This window comes from Eschrichtius robustus, chromosome 10, assembly GCF_028021215.1.
Source record: "Eschrichtius robustus isolate mEscRob2 chromosome 10, mEscRob2.pri, whole genome shotgun sequence".
Lineage (NCBI taxonomy): Eukaryota > Metazoa > Chordata > Mammalia > Artiodactyla > Eschrichtiidae > Eschrichtius > Eschrichtius robustus.
This window is the reverse complement of record NC_090833.1, coordinates 31,959,249-31,975,588: the sequence shown is the minus strand read 5'-3', so window position 1 is coordinate 31,975,588 and position 16,340 is coordinate 31,959,249. Positions and strand designations below refer to the sequence as shown.

The window sequence follows — 16,340 nt, the reverse complement described above, 5'->3', positions numbered from 1 at the left end:
GCTGTTTAATTTTCATCAGATACTGTATCTGCATCTATCAACATGATTATGTTATTTTTTCTACTCTTTGCTATTAATGTGGTGCATTACATTGATTACATTGTCCTACTTATGATATATTTTTGAAATATATGTATTGATGGATTTTTGTTTGCTAATATTATAAGATTTTTGCATTTATGTTCATGAGAGAGATTGACCTATAATTTTCCTTTCTTGTATTGTCAGGTTTTGGTAGCAAGGTTACATTGACCTTATAAAAAGAGTTAGGGAGTAGTCCCACTTTTCTTATTCTCCTAAAGAATTTGTGTAAGATTGTGTTAAATTCTTCCTTAAATGTTTGGAAGAATTCCCTGCTGAAGTCATCTGGTCTAGGGGTTTTCTTTGTGCAAAGGTTGTTAATAACTGATTCAGCTTCATTAATAATTAAAAGACAATTCAGATTTTCTAATCATTTTCCGTTCAGCTTTGGTAAGTTGCATTTTTTTGAGAAATTTATCCATTTTATTAAAAATGTCAAATGTATTCACATAGAGTTCATCATAACATTCTCTTTTCTATTTTATGTCTGTAAGACCTGTAATGATTTCCTCTTATTCATTCCATACATTGGTAATACATGTTTTCTCTTTTCCTTTCTTTAAAAAATTTCAGTCTTACTTATTCATCTCTTCAAAGGACTCCAGTCTTTTTTTATTCTCTATATTTTATGTTTTTCACTATTTCATTGGTATTTACTCTTATCTTTATTATTTCCTGCCATCTACTTCCATCAGATTTGATTTAATATTTTTTAAAAGATTCTTTTGATGAAAGTTTAAATCATTGATTTTTTTCAATATTTTTTTTCAATATATGTATTTAAGCATGTTTCTTATTCTAAGCATGCTTTAGCTGCATCTTACAAATTTGGATAAATTGTACGATCACTATCATTCAACTCAAACACTCTCTGATTTCCATTTTGATTTATTATTTGACCCATAGATTATTTAGAAGTGTATTGTTTAATTTCCAGGCAGTTGGGCATTTTCTCATTATCTTTTTGTTATTGATTATATTGGTTTCCTATTGCTGCTATAACAAATTACCAGAAACTTTTAGTGTCTTAGAACAACACAAATTTATTATCTTACTGTTCTGGAAGTCAGAAGTCCAAAATGTCCTAAAAACCAAGGTGTTGGCAGGACTTCATTCTCTTTGGAGGGTCTAGGGGAGAATCTGCTTCCTTGACTTTTCCAACTTCTAGATGCTGCCCACATTCTGTGGCTTATGGCTGCATTCCTCACAGCTAGCAGTGACTGGCTGAGTCTCGCTCACGCTACATCACTCTGACATTCACCTTCTGCCTCTCTCTGTCACTTACTTATAAGGACCCTTGTGGTTATATTGGGCCCACCTGGATAATCCAGGATAATCTCCACAACTCAGAGTGAGCTGATTAGTAACCTTAATTCCATCTACAACCTTAATTCCCCCTTTCCATTTAATATGACATAGTTACAGATTCCAGAGATTAGGATGTAGACATCTTTGCAAGGGAGTTCCTTATTCTACCTACCACACTGATTTGTAGCTTAAATTTTACTGTAGTTAAATAACATACTCTAAACTATTTTAATCTTTCAAAAGCTTTTGAGGCTTTCTTTATGTCCCCACACATCGTTGATTTTGATAAATGTTCTATGTACACTTGAAAAGGGTACTAATTTTGTCATTGTTCGATGCAATGTTTTATATACATATCACTTAGTTCAAATTTTACATTGTATTGTTCATGCCTTCTATATCTTTACTGCTTTTTTATCTATTTGTTCTATCAACTATTGTAAAGATGGGTTAAAATCTCCCACTGTGATTATGGATATGACTATCTCCCCTTTCAATTTTGTCAATTTTAATCCTGTATATTTAGAAGCTGTGCTGTTACGTGCATATAGATTTAGGATTGTGATACCTTCCTCTTTGACTCCTTTAACACTATGAAGTATTCCTTTTTATTTCTAACAATGCTTCAAGCCCTTTTTATCTTTCATGACATTGAAATGTTTTAAGAATACAGGCCACTTATTTTATAGAATTTCACTCAATTTGAGTTTGCCCAATGATTCATCATAATTAGAGTCAAGTTTTACATTTTGGGTTGGAATATTGCATAAGTGATATTGAATTCTTCTCAGGGTATCACTTCTGGAGACATGTGATGCCTCTTAACATAGTATTAATTTTGATCATTTCGTTAAGATACAGTCCATTTTCTTCACTGTATACTTAATATTTTCTCTTTTTGTAATTAAGCAATTTGAGAGAAGTGTTTATATATTAGAGTCAGCATAAATAACTATGTGTCCAAAAATACCGACACCAGATGTACTTGATTTTTCTTTATGCTTGTAGGGAAGGACAGCTTTGCACTGGTCCTGTAACAATGGATACCTTGATGCCATTAAATTACTACTAGACTTTGCTGCTTTCCCTAATCAGATGGAAAACAATGAAGAGAGGTAAGCCATTGATAAAAGGAATATATTGTTGTTCATCTCACATCCTTTCTGCCATATTTTAAAAAATCTCAAGTTTAGATATTGATTCAGAAATAATAAGTATATTCATAAGGAAACACTACACTAAGAAATCCTGAACCAGAAGAAAAGAACAAAAGTTCCATGCAGTGTTGATTTAGAATCATGGGATTTTAAAGCTATTCAGAACTTTAGATATTACCTAGGGCAAGCTCACATTTTCCAGATGAAGAAATTAGGGCTTCTGGCTTTTGGCTAGTAGCATCAAGTCAGGGGAGTCCTGACTGACCAGGACTAGGAATTCGGTTAGGCCAGTGGAATGTGTTATATATTCAAGAAGTTTCTCTTGATGAAGAGGATATTATCAGTTAGTGGACAGAGGTGCCACCATGCAGCATGAAAAAATAAGGAGAAACTGAGATGAAAGTTTGGGATTTTAATTTAAATACAGATTTCTTGAATAATATGAGATCCACAGATTTAGGCTGGAGTTGTTGTCCAAGAACCCAAGCCCAATAAAAGGGACTAGACATAGTGTGAAGTCTAAGCAAGAGAGATTCTTGATGGTCTTGGATCTAGGAAGATTCTAGTAATTTGTAGGTAACGAATAAGATGGTAATCAGATTTCCATACCTGAGTGCCCCCAGCCCAGGTCTGTGCTTTAGTTTTCATTGTTCATGGGTGCTGTCACTAAAATGGCCCTGCAGTGACACCATCCCCGCACTCTTGGTCACCACCAGCTCTTTCTATCAGGAGATGGGAAACTCTGTAGGAAAGAGGCTTTCTCTAGGCCTGTGCTGTCTCGGAGGAAACATGGGGCCTTCATCTTTCCCACTTCTTTCAGAACCTTTCCCCATTAGTTATACCTCCATCTGTTATTTTCCAGTTCTCTTTCTTCTGAAGTTTGTCTTCTTTGCCTTCTCTCACACTGTCTTCACTGCCTCCATTTCTTCATCATCACATTTAGACTGAAATCTGTGTCTGAATGGTCACTGACAAATTCCTAGTTGATAAATCACATGATGTCTTCATGATGTCTTCTCTGCCCACCCTCACTGGCCTTTCTTTATCTCCTTTCTGTTGCCTCCTCTTCTTTACCTTATTGAGCCTATATCTTCTCTAAGCTTCTGTGACAGTATATTTTCTTCTTTTATTTTATTTATTTATTTATTTTGGCCGTGCCTCACAGTTTGCGGGATCCCCGACCAGGGATCAAACCCTGCAGGAGAAGCACAGAGTCCTAATCACTGGAACGCCCAGGAATTTCTCCAGTTCTCTTCTTTTATTATTATTATTTTTTTTTTTGGCTGCTTTGGGTCTTCGTTGCTGTGCGTGGGCTTTTCTCTAGTTGTGGCAAGTGGGGGCTACTCTTCGTTGCGGTGTGCGGGCTTCTCATTGCGGTGGCTTCTCTTGTTGCAGAGCACAGGCTCTAGGCGCGCGGGCTTCAGTAGTTGCGGCACGTGGGCCCCAGAGCACAGGGGCTTCAGTAGTTGTGGCACACGGGCTCAGTAGTTGTGGCTCGTGGGCTCTAGAGCGCAGGCTTAGTACTTGTGGCACACGGGCTTAGTTGCTCCACAGCATGTGGGATCTTCCCGGACCAGGGCTTGAACCTGTGTCCCCTGCATTGGCAGGTGGATTCTTAACCACTGCACGACCAGGGAAGTCCCCCAATTCTCTTCTAATCATGCGCCTTCTCCATTTCTTTGGCTTCTGTTCCATTTTTTATTTTTTAAATATAAACAGTCTTCAAGGACGGGATCTCTTCTCTCAGCCTATCTCCTTTGGCGACCTGACCAACCACCGAGGCTTCCACACTCACTTGGGTGCTGGTGAGTTCTCAATCTCTATTTCAGACTCAGCACCCCTCCTTGGTTCACACTGTCCTCTCCACTTCATTACCAGCACCATTGTCTAGATCTTGCCCTCTTTGACTCTTTCTGGGATTATCGCAGTGCCTTACTTGTTTTCCTTCTTTTGATCTTTCCCTCCTTCAATTCGTCACCTTCCAAAGTAGCCTTTCTAAATCATATCGCTAATATAATTGTTAATCATGTCATTCCCCTGTTCAAATGCAGTCTCGTCTAAGAAGATTGTTCTGTCCCACATTCATGTGTCCCAAACTGTGTTCTCCCTACACTCTGAATCTTTACAGCATTTGGCACATTTCACATTATATTATGATTTTATGTAATCTGTCTTCCCTATTAATGGAGAACTACTGAAGATCATGGTCATCTCTGTATTGCTCACAGTGCCTTTCATGAAGTAGATGCTCAGTAAATAACTGTTGAGTTGTCAGATCGGTGTTTTCAGGCTCCTAGTAACATCACCCTGCTTCATACCAGCCTTAGAAACTTATGTGGAATTCTTAGACCATGTGCAGACTTAGATAAAGCAGATTAGTATGCCTTACTTTGGGAGTGATATGTAACAGGGAAGAGCTAAGTCGGACTCCACATTGGATCTGTTTCTTTGACTTTAACCTTTGCTTTTCGTTCCTTTTGTTACTATAATCATACATAATGGCCTGCCTCAGGGAACGCTGCCCACCTATGAATGGCTGCAAGAAAAAAGAAACCAACACATGCCCTCACCGAGGCTGGCCATTCCAGGAGATGTTTTGCAAGACTGGTTGCCCTTTTATTTTACTTCCTCACTGCCTCTTCCTCTCTGATTCTGTAAAAGAAACTGGCATCCAGACCCAGATAAGATGGTTTTGCAGAGACACTAGTCTGCCATCTTCTCGGTCTGCCGGCTTTCCAAGTAAAGTATTCCTTGCCTCAACACCTTGTCTCCGATTCATTGGCCTGCCGTGCGGCAAGCAGAGCAAGCTTGGACTTGGTAACAATTATATAAAGAACTCACTGTCTCTTATTATAGTCAAATGACAATTGCAAAACAAAAAAAGACTTGAAGATTTAGGCATTTGGACATTTAAGGAAACTGGAAAGCCAAGTGAAATCCTCAAGGCTGAGGTTTTGACATTAAAACAGATATGTGAGGGTGCTGAAGGTTTCTCCCTTTGAAATCCTGAAAAAACAAAAGGGAAAGATAAGCATGTATTCTATAACAGTGTTTACTGCCTGACTGCTATTTTTTAGGAAACAATAAAAAAAAGTAATATTTTGTAATTCAATTTCCATTTATATGCTAACCCTTGAATTTCAGACCTAAGTAAACATGTGAATTAAGGTGCTTACTGCCTGCTGGAGTAAACATGTTAATTACAGGCCAAAAGACCAAAGGAAAGATCCTCCTAAGTGTACTTGCCAGTCTACAGATAAAAAGAGACAGTGGCAATATCCCAGTCTCCTTTAATGTTTCATCAGCCATGCACCTTGATGTACAAATGTCGGGACTTGGCACTGCCTTTTATGTTTATTGACATTCCAGTTTAGGCATTCTACTCATTCCAACAGACCATTCCCACATGGCAAGTCCAGTTGAATCTTGTCTCTTGTCTTTATCTACATTGTTTCTTGACTGGTTACCATCAATGTAGTGCTAATTTTTACTTCACATGCATTGACACAAACCACTTGATGTGCACTGTATAGACATAATTTTTGCCAACTACTGCTGATTTTCAGTCAGTAACTATCTGACAGCCATACTCTGACATAGACGGGAGTATTCACAGCACTAGAATGCTTCTAAATTGAGTCTGGGATGAAGAAAAATTCAATCGTAATAATCACAATATGGTCAGTTGCTTAAACACTAGGTATAGATGTCAGTCTTAAACCTTGCTAGATATTTGGATTGTGTCTCCCTGAATCAAAAATTGACTGAGAATTGTAATTTGAATAAACCAATTGTTAAAAAAAAAAAAAAGACATTTTTGAGAAAATCAGGAGAACATGTATTTAGAGTGGGCATTAGATCTTACTAAGGAATTCCTGTTAATTTTGTTAATACAATGACATTGTGGTTATGTTCACATTGTTTATAGATGAATCTAAAATGCAGAGAGATTAAATGATAGGAGCTCTGGGATTTGCTTTATTTATTTGTTTGTTTGCTTATTTATTTATTTATTTATTTGCCACGCTGCTCGGCTTGCAGGATCTGGCAGTGAAAGCACCATGTCCGCCAGGGAATTTCCCTGGAATTTGCTTTAAAATACTTGAGCAAAAATAAAAAGGAAGGGGATAGATGAAGCAAATACGGCAAAAGTTTTGCTAATTATTGAATTTGGGTAATGAGACTATAAAGCATTATTATGCTATTCTCTTTTGTTTGTGCTTGAATTTCCTCATAATAAAAATATAATTTTTTTGTAATAAAAATATTTAACATATTTGAAATGCAACTTTCCATCCACAAGCAGCCTGAGAGATCTAGTTCTTCTTCTCCCCTTCCTTTCACCTTTTACAGATGAGGAAATAGAAGCTCAGAGAAGTGAAGAGAATGCCCAGGGTCACACAGGTCTGCTGACTTCCAGTTCAGCATTCTTTAGGGTATATTATGCCCATGTCATTTCTTTTTGTCATATTTGTAAGTAAATGCATAATTTGGGCCTCATTTTCATAAGCCGTATTTTGATAATACTGTTTGTATACTATGTGAAAGACACTATATATTAGTAATTATAGAAAAAATGATCAAGCTTACTAAAAATACATATGTTACTTGCATGTTGATTTAGAAGCAGTTTCATTCTATAGGAGACATATATATTCAATAATTGATAGATGAATTATGGAAGGATTACTGAACAGGGAGTCACGTGATTTTAGTCATCTAGATTTTGCAGGTAACTAGTAACTTAACCTTCAGTAAGTTGCTTAATCTTTCTGAATCTGTTTATTCATTTATGAAATGAAGGTGTTAAACTAAACCTCTGAAATTCAATTCAGCTCTACTCTTGTGTGGTTCTATGACTCTGATGATTTTTTTCTATTGGGGGAAGTACAGTCATGAAAGGCATTTTTTTTTTTTTTTTTTTTTTTTTTTGGCTGTGTTGGGTCTTTGTTGCCGCACACGGGCTTTCTCTAGTTGCAGCGAGCGGGGGCTACTCTTCATTACGGTGAGCGGGCTTCTCATTGTGGTGGCTTGTCTTGTTGCGGAGCACGGGCTCTAGGCACGCGGGCTTCAGTAGTTGTGGCGCACAGGCTCACTAGTTGTGGTGCACAGGCTTAGTTGCTCCACGGCATGTGGGATCTTCCCAGACCAGGGATCGAACCTGTGTCCTCTGCATCGGCAGGTCGATTCTTATCCACCGCGCCACCAGGGAAGCCCCTGAAAGGCATTTTATTGATAGACTATATAATGAAATTTGTAAAAGTTCTTCTGAATTTACAAAATGCTATTTACGTATAAATAATGTTTTAAAGTTTATATAGGCACCTCTACTTTATGGCCTTCTGGTTTCTGAACAGTAGTGGCAGATCAAGCTGTCCTAAAATGGAGGTTCCTTAATTTTAGCATTTAGGACTTCCTTCTGAATTTATAGTTTCCTTACTAAAGTGATCAAATCACCCTTTGCTTTTACTGAATACCTCTTCCTTTTATATCTTACTGTGACTGTTAGGTGAGTTTTGAAGAGCAAGTTTCTTTTCTATAATAATTGGATGATTTTCTGTGTCTAATCATGCATCCATATAATCATCATTTTTCCACCTCACCAATCAACTGATTATTTCCTCCCAACACCTCTGACCCACTAACTCAGCAACAGTCACCCAGAGGGATCCGATCGGGTGGTTTTTCAGTAGTCATAAGTACTAGTTTCAGTCCTATGCAAATAATATTAGTGATAAGTGACTGTGCTATCACCAACTGTGCTGCAGTGTATGTCCTATAATATCAACAATCACAGCTGACTTTTATGAACTGCTTCCTTCTTGCCAGGCACACTGCTGTCTTCCTCACATTGGTTATTTCATTCTCTCTTCATGCCAAGTCTGTGATTAGGAAAAGCGTGGCTTAGAAACACCAAGTAAGTTGGTTAGGAAGTGACAACCATCATTACCATTGTTGGATGGTAGAATTTGGGGTGTTTACTTCAAATTTTTGTACTTTCTGCATTGTTTGAATTCTTAAACTATGTGTCATTTTTACAAAGTAATCATTTTTCTTTAAAAACGGAAAGCATACTTGCAAAGATATTAACAGTGGTTAATTCTGAGTGTGGGAGTATAGATGACTTACTTTCTTCTATTTATCCAGTTTGTTTTATATTTCCAAAAGTAGAGAAGATATTTTTTTTTTTTTCTTTTTTTGCTGCATTGGGTCTTCATTGCTGCACGTGGGCTTTCTCTAGTTGCAGCGACCGGGGCTACTCTTTGTTGCAGTAAGCGGGCTTCTCATTGCAGTGGCTTCTCTTGTTGCGAAGCACAGGCTATAGGTGCGCGGGCTTCAGTAGTTGTGGCACGCGGGCTCAGTAGTTGTGGCTCGCGGGCTCTAGAGCGCAGGCTCAGTAGTTGTGGCACATGGGCTTAGTTGCTCCGCAGCATGTGGGATCTTCCTGGACCAGGGCTCGAATCCATGTCCCCTGTGTTGACAGGCAGATTCTTAACCACTGCGCCACCAGAGAAGTCCCAAGAGAAGATATATTTTTTAAAGGAATCTGCCTAAAATCACACATCTAGAAAGTAGTCAGTTGAGATTCAAATACGTAACTATATGACACTAATACCCATCTTTTCTAAATAATATATTTATCAAAAAGGTATGCACACTGTACAAAATTTAAGGGCATTTAGTAAAACTAAGTGTCCCACTTACCCCCGTCTCTGAGACAACTAGCTTCCTCCCCAGAGACATCACTGTCACCAGTTTCTTGGGAAACTTCTAGAGATATATTTTACATAGATAAGCACACAGGGATGTGTTCTTTTTATATCAGTGGAGCACACCATAATACTGCTCTGTTTCTTATTTTTTTCTCTTTCCCTTCATTGAACAAGTCATCCTGGAAATTGTTCCTTATATATGCATATACCACAATAAAGGCTGCATTATGCAGATAACTTTATTACATGGATGGCCTGTACTTTATTTAGCCAGTCCTCTGTTGATGGAATTGAGGTTGTTTCTGTGCTTCTATGAATATCCTCGTACATACAGCATTTCACACAGGAGAGCAGATCTGTAGGATAAATGCCTGTAAGTGAAATGGCTATGTCAAGGGCAGATCATGAATAATTCCTGTATATCGTGCCAAAGTGTCTCCCTAAAGATTAAGGTAGCGTATGGAGAGCCTGTCTCCCTCCACCCTCGCCAGCAGAGTGTGTTATTAAACTTTCTGATCTTTGCTAAGCTGATCATTAGATTAAAGTGCTCACTCATATTAGTCTTAAATTGTATTTCTCTTAAATGAGTGAGGTTGAACATATTTTTATATGTTAGGAGCCACTAGTATTTCCTGTTTGAAGAACTATCTTTTATCTTTGTTATTGGTGTTTTTGCCTTATAAATATTTGTTATTTTTATGTAGTTGGATTTATCAATCTTAAGGTTTCTGAATTTTTGTATCTTTTTTTGGAAAAAACTTTTCACTCCAATATTTTAAAAAATCGTCCATAATTTCTTCTAGTACTTTCATGATTTCTTTTTTTTTTTTTTAATATTTAGATCTTTGCTTCATCCATTTTGGAGTGAAATGTGATGTAAGAATCTTTTTTTTTCCAGATGGTTGCCCAGTTGTCCCAACTCTATTTAATAATCCATCCTTACTGTGGTGATTTAAAGGGCCATCTTTATCATAGACTAAATCTCTCCATTTGGAGGTATATTTTTCATTTCATAGGCATTAACTATCAGTAATCATGGGCTCAAACTTATGAATCTCACAGAATATTATTTGCAGTGCTTTTTCCAGATAGGAGCAAGGAATTACTTGAAACATGGGGACGAAGAAAAGTGATCATGTGTTCTGATTTGTGAGCAAGTTAGCAAAACTGAGGAATAGACATGGTCAGCAGCACAAAGCACCTGACCCCAGCTTCACCCTTGTTTTGTGTGCATCAGAGAAGAAAGGAACAGTCCTGGAGTACAGAAGATAGCTTTGCCTGAGGAACATTTCCACATCTTAGAATGAGTTTTCCTTCTGCTGCGTAATATTGCCAGTTTAACTGTGCCCTGAACTACATTCTGACACTTAAAAAAAAATCTCCCTGCTCCAGGTACACTCCCCTCGATTACGCTTTGCTTGGTGAGCGCCATGAAGTGATCCAGTTCATGTTGGAGCACGGCGCCCTGTCCATCGCAGCCATACAGGACATCGCCGCCTTCAAAATCCAGGCTGTCTACAAAGGGTACAAGGTCAGAAAAGCTTTCCGAGACCGGAAAAATCTCCTCATGAAGCATGAACAGTTGAGAAAAGATGCTGCTGCCAAGTAAGTATGAGATCTAGGGACTGTGTTCTCACAACTCAGAGTCAGCGTGGAATGGGTCACGGTGGTGGGAGTGGCCAGGAGAGAGAATCAGGAGGGAATCTGAAATCCCTGTGATCCTTGTACCCATGTCACCGTCCCCCTTCTGCTCACCAGCCCTTCAGAGGACTGAGGCTAACAGGAAGGATAACGGCCTAATCTCTACTTGGTGGCTGTTCCTCTAGGTTAGTCCTTGACCTTCTAACTCTGGAACCAATCACCGTCACACCCACCCATGGCAAGGAGTTGCAGTAAGGTACGAAGGGATAACTGGTCCTCTCACCTTTCCTACCTTTCCAAAAGAAGCTCATGCCAATATCTAGCCTACTTTCGCTAGACTAAGTCTAGTTTTGATTTGATTGAAGCAACCAACTTGCATAAATAACTCGCTTTCCCCCACCTATTCCTTAACAAATCTGTACTAAGTAATGTAATTTATTCAAGAAATATTGATTGAATTCTTACTACACATACAAAACTCTTGGCTTGAGCCTAAGGAAAAAATAGTACTTGCTTCGAGGACCTCATACTTTTTTGGATAATGATATATAATATGCAAAATAGTCATTTTTGCCTATTATACATTGTGATTATTTTACCATAAGTAATTGATTCTAGATTATGCCTTGGTTTTCCTTTTCTTTGATACTTGTTTTGGGTATTTTAAATAGCAAGAGAGTATTGCGTTAGCAGGTGTAATACCGAAACCTCTGATGAGAAAGATACAGATGACAGGCAGATTCTTGAGGGATAACTTCCTGAATGTTGCCAAATCTTGAATCCTTCCAATTCTTGAATCCTACCATATCTTGCCCACAAGGAGGAAGCATAAGTGTAATAAATAACAGTTAAAAATAATAATAAAAGGCAAGATAAACTATGTTAATAAGAAGTTGAATACCACTATGAGCTGGAATGCTAACCATCTTGTCAATCTTCAAGACAAGATTGACAGAAACACATCATTTTCTGCGACTCTGAAGCTACTGAAATAGTTGATATCTTGGGAAGTATTATTTTGCACTCTTCTCATAACAAGGCTTTTTTCACTTGTACCAAAGAATCCAGTATTAACCTAAAGCCTCTACGTGCCTCTTCTTCAGCCTTCTCATAAAAGTTCTCTGCATGTGAGTGACAACTGTAAGTGGGCAATACATGTGACAAATTATCCTGAGTTGCAAGTAAACATTCTCTGCAAGGGAAGGAATATTGTATTTCCGACTACCGATGTTTCTATAAACTCAAGTTTAATATGTGAGAATCCACTTTCCGACTTTGAAGTCATATCTACCTGAATATGAGGTGGGACTCTACAAAGCTACCATGGCTGACTTTGTATGTTCCCAAAAGAGAGTGTATTGATCCAAACACATTCTATTTTGTTACTGGAGAGAGGGGCCCCAGAGTTCTCCTCCCCACCGAACTCCCTTTCCAGTGGAATAGAAGGATTGTGGTTGAGTGAAAAGGAGACCTGGGTTCAAATCCAGCATCTAATATTTACTTAAGATGAACTGAACACAGCATTTCTCTCTCTGGGCCTCAGTTTCTCTATCTGTAAAACATGACAAATTAGACTAGCTGATTTTAGGCACCCTCCAGCTCAGTGGAAACCCCTGTCTTCATTGTTAGTGACCTCAGCCTCTTCTTCCTCTCCTTTGCCAGTGATAGTGCCCAGAGGCTGTATGCCTGGGGCCAAGAGTTCCAAGTCAGTGTACGCTGGGAACTGAAAATACATTTATCAGGAGAGCTATACTGGAGGAAGGGGTTTCACATAATGCCATGCTTAAAAAGAGTAGTGGTTTGCAGTATGTTTTCCCTAACATGGACTTTTGTAACTCCAAGCCCAGAGGGTTTGAACCGACAAGGAGATTTAGGAGACATCTTTCTAGTCTAACCCCCACCTTCTACCCTTTTAGTTGTTATCCTGATTAGTTTCAGTGTTGTGAAAGATAGGCCCTCTTCGTTCTTAATTCTTAGTTTCTGAAATTGATTTTTAAAAACACTTTTAAATGGTAGCTGTACTTACTGTGATAATCATTGAAATTACCGAAACTGAAAATTTCCTGTACTTTTTCTCAGTCACAGTCTTTCCTTTATTGGTCCTCATTATTGGGAGTGAACAAGTTTCTTACACTTCCTAACCATCACCTCCTACAGACATTGTAGCATAGATCTCCAAGAGAAATATTTAAATGGAGAAGTAACTGATTTAAGTTGTATTAATTTTATTTCTCAAAAGTTATTTCTGAAAATCTGAGTCAGTGTTTAATTTTGGTTTTAGATTTGGTTTTAAGAAACAGAAATCAGAATGTTAAATTCAGTCTTTGCTGCTGCTGCCTCATTGGCCCAGGCACATCATGTTGCCTCAACGTACCTTTCCCTATTTCTCACGTTACGATGGCAGAAATCACCTTCCTTAAAGTAAGGATGTCGAAGAAACTGATTAAACTTAACGGGATTACTGTTTTACTGGTAGAGAAATTGGGAGAGAGAGAAGTTTTAGTCATATTTTCTAAGTCATTTTTTTTTAGAAAATACTATTTAGGAAATACCTATAATCCATTTAAAAGCACTTTACAACCCATACTGCACCTCCTATGAGGTTGCCAGAATGCACGTTACTGTAGTTTACCTGCCAAAGCACAGAGTTGAAGGCACATGAAAATAAGACTGTGTTTATGTTGATCACTCTTATTCCTTGAAGCTTCCTTTTTCCCGGGTTTTTATTTCACTCTCTAATCTCAGATCTCCTCTAAGTCCCTGAACTCTCCCTTCTCACATCTTCTTAATTATACCATTTCCACACTGAGGTCAGCCCTGCAGGCTAACTCCTTAGACTTCTATTCATGCTGTACTTTTTTCACTGAAAACATATCTACTCTGAAAACTTAAATTACTTCATCTCTGTAGATAACCCTTTCATCTCTCTCACATCTTGAGCTCCTGGAACTCTAATCCCAAATCATCCGTTGCCTACCGGGCATTTCCACTTGTTACTTGCCAGTATGTCAGATCATTGGACATTTCCATTTGCATGTCCTGTTGTCACTGTCACTTCAGGCTCACTGTGTGAAACCTACAACTCATCACCACAACCTGTCTCCCCTGGCCTCCTGATTTCCCTGCTAGTGCTGCTGCCGCTGATTCTGCTAATTCCTCTTTCTGAAATGTCCTTTGCTTTGGTTCTTCTGTCCCACTGCTCTATGGAGGCCATCATTCTTGAATACCATCCGTGATACTACATCAGACCCTTCAACATTTGACTTCCGCTTATATCTCCAAGTCTCATTTCTCTCCATTAGTCCCACCCTGCCACCCCTCACACTTGAGGCCTCAGCCATCCTGAACTTTCGCCACTTCCTCACTTACCACCACGCTCTCGGGAGACCTGAGCTTCCTTCTGGCTAGTGTATGAGACTGAGTATGACTCTTAGAGTTACATAATCAAGTCCAGTTTGGGTCACCCACTTCAAACTCTTGTAATGCCAAAGTCCCTCGCATGGGAAATTGTGCTGTGCCCTCAAAAAGTCAAGTGACAAGGTATGTGCCTCTCAAGCAGCACATTTCATTAGTGGGCAGTTCTGTCTGGCAGAAGTTCTTTTCTCCCTTTTGATCTTGAGCTGCCCCTTGAAGCGAAAGAGAAAAAGTGTAAATCCTCTTCTATAAACCAACTTCCAGATAATTAAAGAAGGTGCTCATGATACTCGCACTCATACCCCAGCTCCCCTTCTCACTTTGTAGCAGATCCGCTTGCAGCCAGCTCCCCAGACGTGCTCAGTTTGTCAGTGCCTTTCTTCAGGGTTGACCCATAGGTCTGAGTCTTCTGCTCATCCAGTGGTCTGATCCATGGGGAACCACTTCCATGGTTCTACTCCATACCTTCCCACTTCCCTGAGCCTCAGCTTCTCGTCAGTCAAATGAAAAGATTTCTTAGTCCAGGACAAGCTTTGGGGCTCCATGAGTGCCCTGAAACTGTAGGCAGTATTTTGTGTGTCATGAGCATATGTGCATTTGGTGGGGGGGAGAGGATCTTTGGATTTTTATTACATTCTGTAAGAGGGTTCGTGAATCATAGAAAGAATTTTTTTTTAAATCGCACTAAATGATATCTGAGGTTCCTCCCAGCTCTAACAGTCTGTAAGTCAAAGGTCCTAAAATGCGTGACATTTTCTCATTCCCTCGAGAGGAAGTCAAAGACCAAATATTACTAAGCCTGTTTTTCAGCGACAATGAAGAGATAGAATCTGACAGACCCCCACATACAATGCAATACCACCTGAAAAGGTTAGAGCTAAACCTTTTCTGTCTGGTGAGGTAATCAGTTTCCTCTCACTGGAAATGTTCCAGCAGAAACTGGTTATCTAGGCTTCTAGGATAATATATAAGGAATTTTAAAAAGTATATGAAGAGCTGGTCTCTCAGGTCTCTTCAGAGTCGAAGATTCTATGAGAGCTGTGCCCTCCCATCTGCCTGAAATAACCTTTCCTCACATCCCTCCTTTCTCATTTTGACATTATTTCTATGTAGCCTTTTTTTCTCTTCTAGTTTAATTAGTCTCCCACATCGTCCCTTAGCTCTGGGTAGATATCTCTATTTCAGCATGCATCACATCTAGAACTCACTATCTGCAGGAAGTATGGGTCTGATTCCCCACTAGATTGTCAATTCCTGGAGGGCAGGGATTATATTATGTACCTCCATACTTCTAGTGCCTTAGAGCCCTTGATATATAGCAAGCATTTAATAATATGTGTTCAGTAACTGCTCCTACAGTGGGTCTAAGACTTTACCTAAGTCGTTCATCATTCTGGGCCTTAGTTTCCCCCTCTGTCAAATGGAAGGGTTGGACCAGGTCCTCTCTGAGGTCTCCTTCAGTCTCTGTAAGTGGACCAATCACTGTAACTTGTTTGCCTTACTGAGGCAGCAAACACATTTATGTACCATTTATCCTCATAACACACACTGGCGCTTGTATTTGTGCATTTGGTTTTCCAGCTCCCTCCATATTTATCATGAGCAAATTACCATTTGACAGGTTTATGATTTTAAAAAGAAACCTAAGAGCAATAAGGTTTATCACTGCATATACTTGAACATTAGACCCCACTATGTGGCTTCTCCAGAGAGTTGTATTTGCCCAGTTTTGCCAAGAAATTAATTCTATCAGACATTGTAGCAATAAGCAGCCTCTTTCCCACTCCATGAGCATTCAAGTTGCTATTTGCCATGAATACAAGACCTAAGAGAGGCTTGAGAGATGTGGTTTAAATGGCTTCTACAGAAAAAGGATTTGTGTGGTTTCAACAATGAGCATTTTCTGAAAATATCAACAGGCCCAGCCCTGTAGCTCTTAGATGGCAAGGCACTCATGCCACACCCAGGTTTCTTCACTTCTAACCAGATGCAGTTGCAGCTTAACAGCTTTACCTGTTAATAAAAG

General features: G+C 39.0%; 1 protein-coding gene across 2 annotated transcripts in view; it reads left to right on the top strand.

Moving 5' to 3' along the window:
* Window positions 1-16,340, top strand: part of INVS (inversin) — a 146,048-nt gene that overhangs the window by 95,279 nt on the left and 34,429 nt on the right. For both annotated transcript variants that reach the window (XM_068551762.1, XM_068551761.1), the window contains exons 11-12: window positions 2,398-2,504; window positions 10,652-10,864. In XM_068551762.1, coding sequence (XP_068407863.1) covers window positions 2,398-2,504; window positions 10,652-10,864 — 320 coding nt within the window. The remainder of the gene's footprint in view (window positions 1-2,397; window positions 2,505-10,651; window positions 10,865-16,340) is intronic.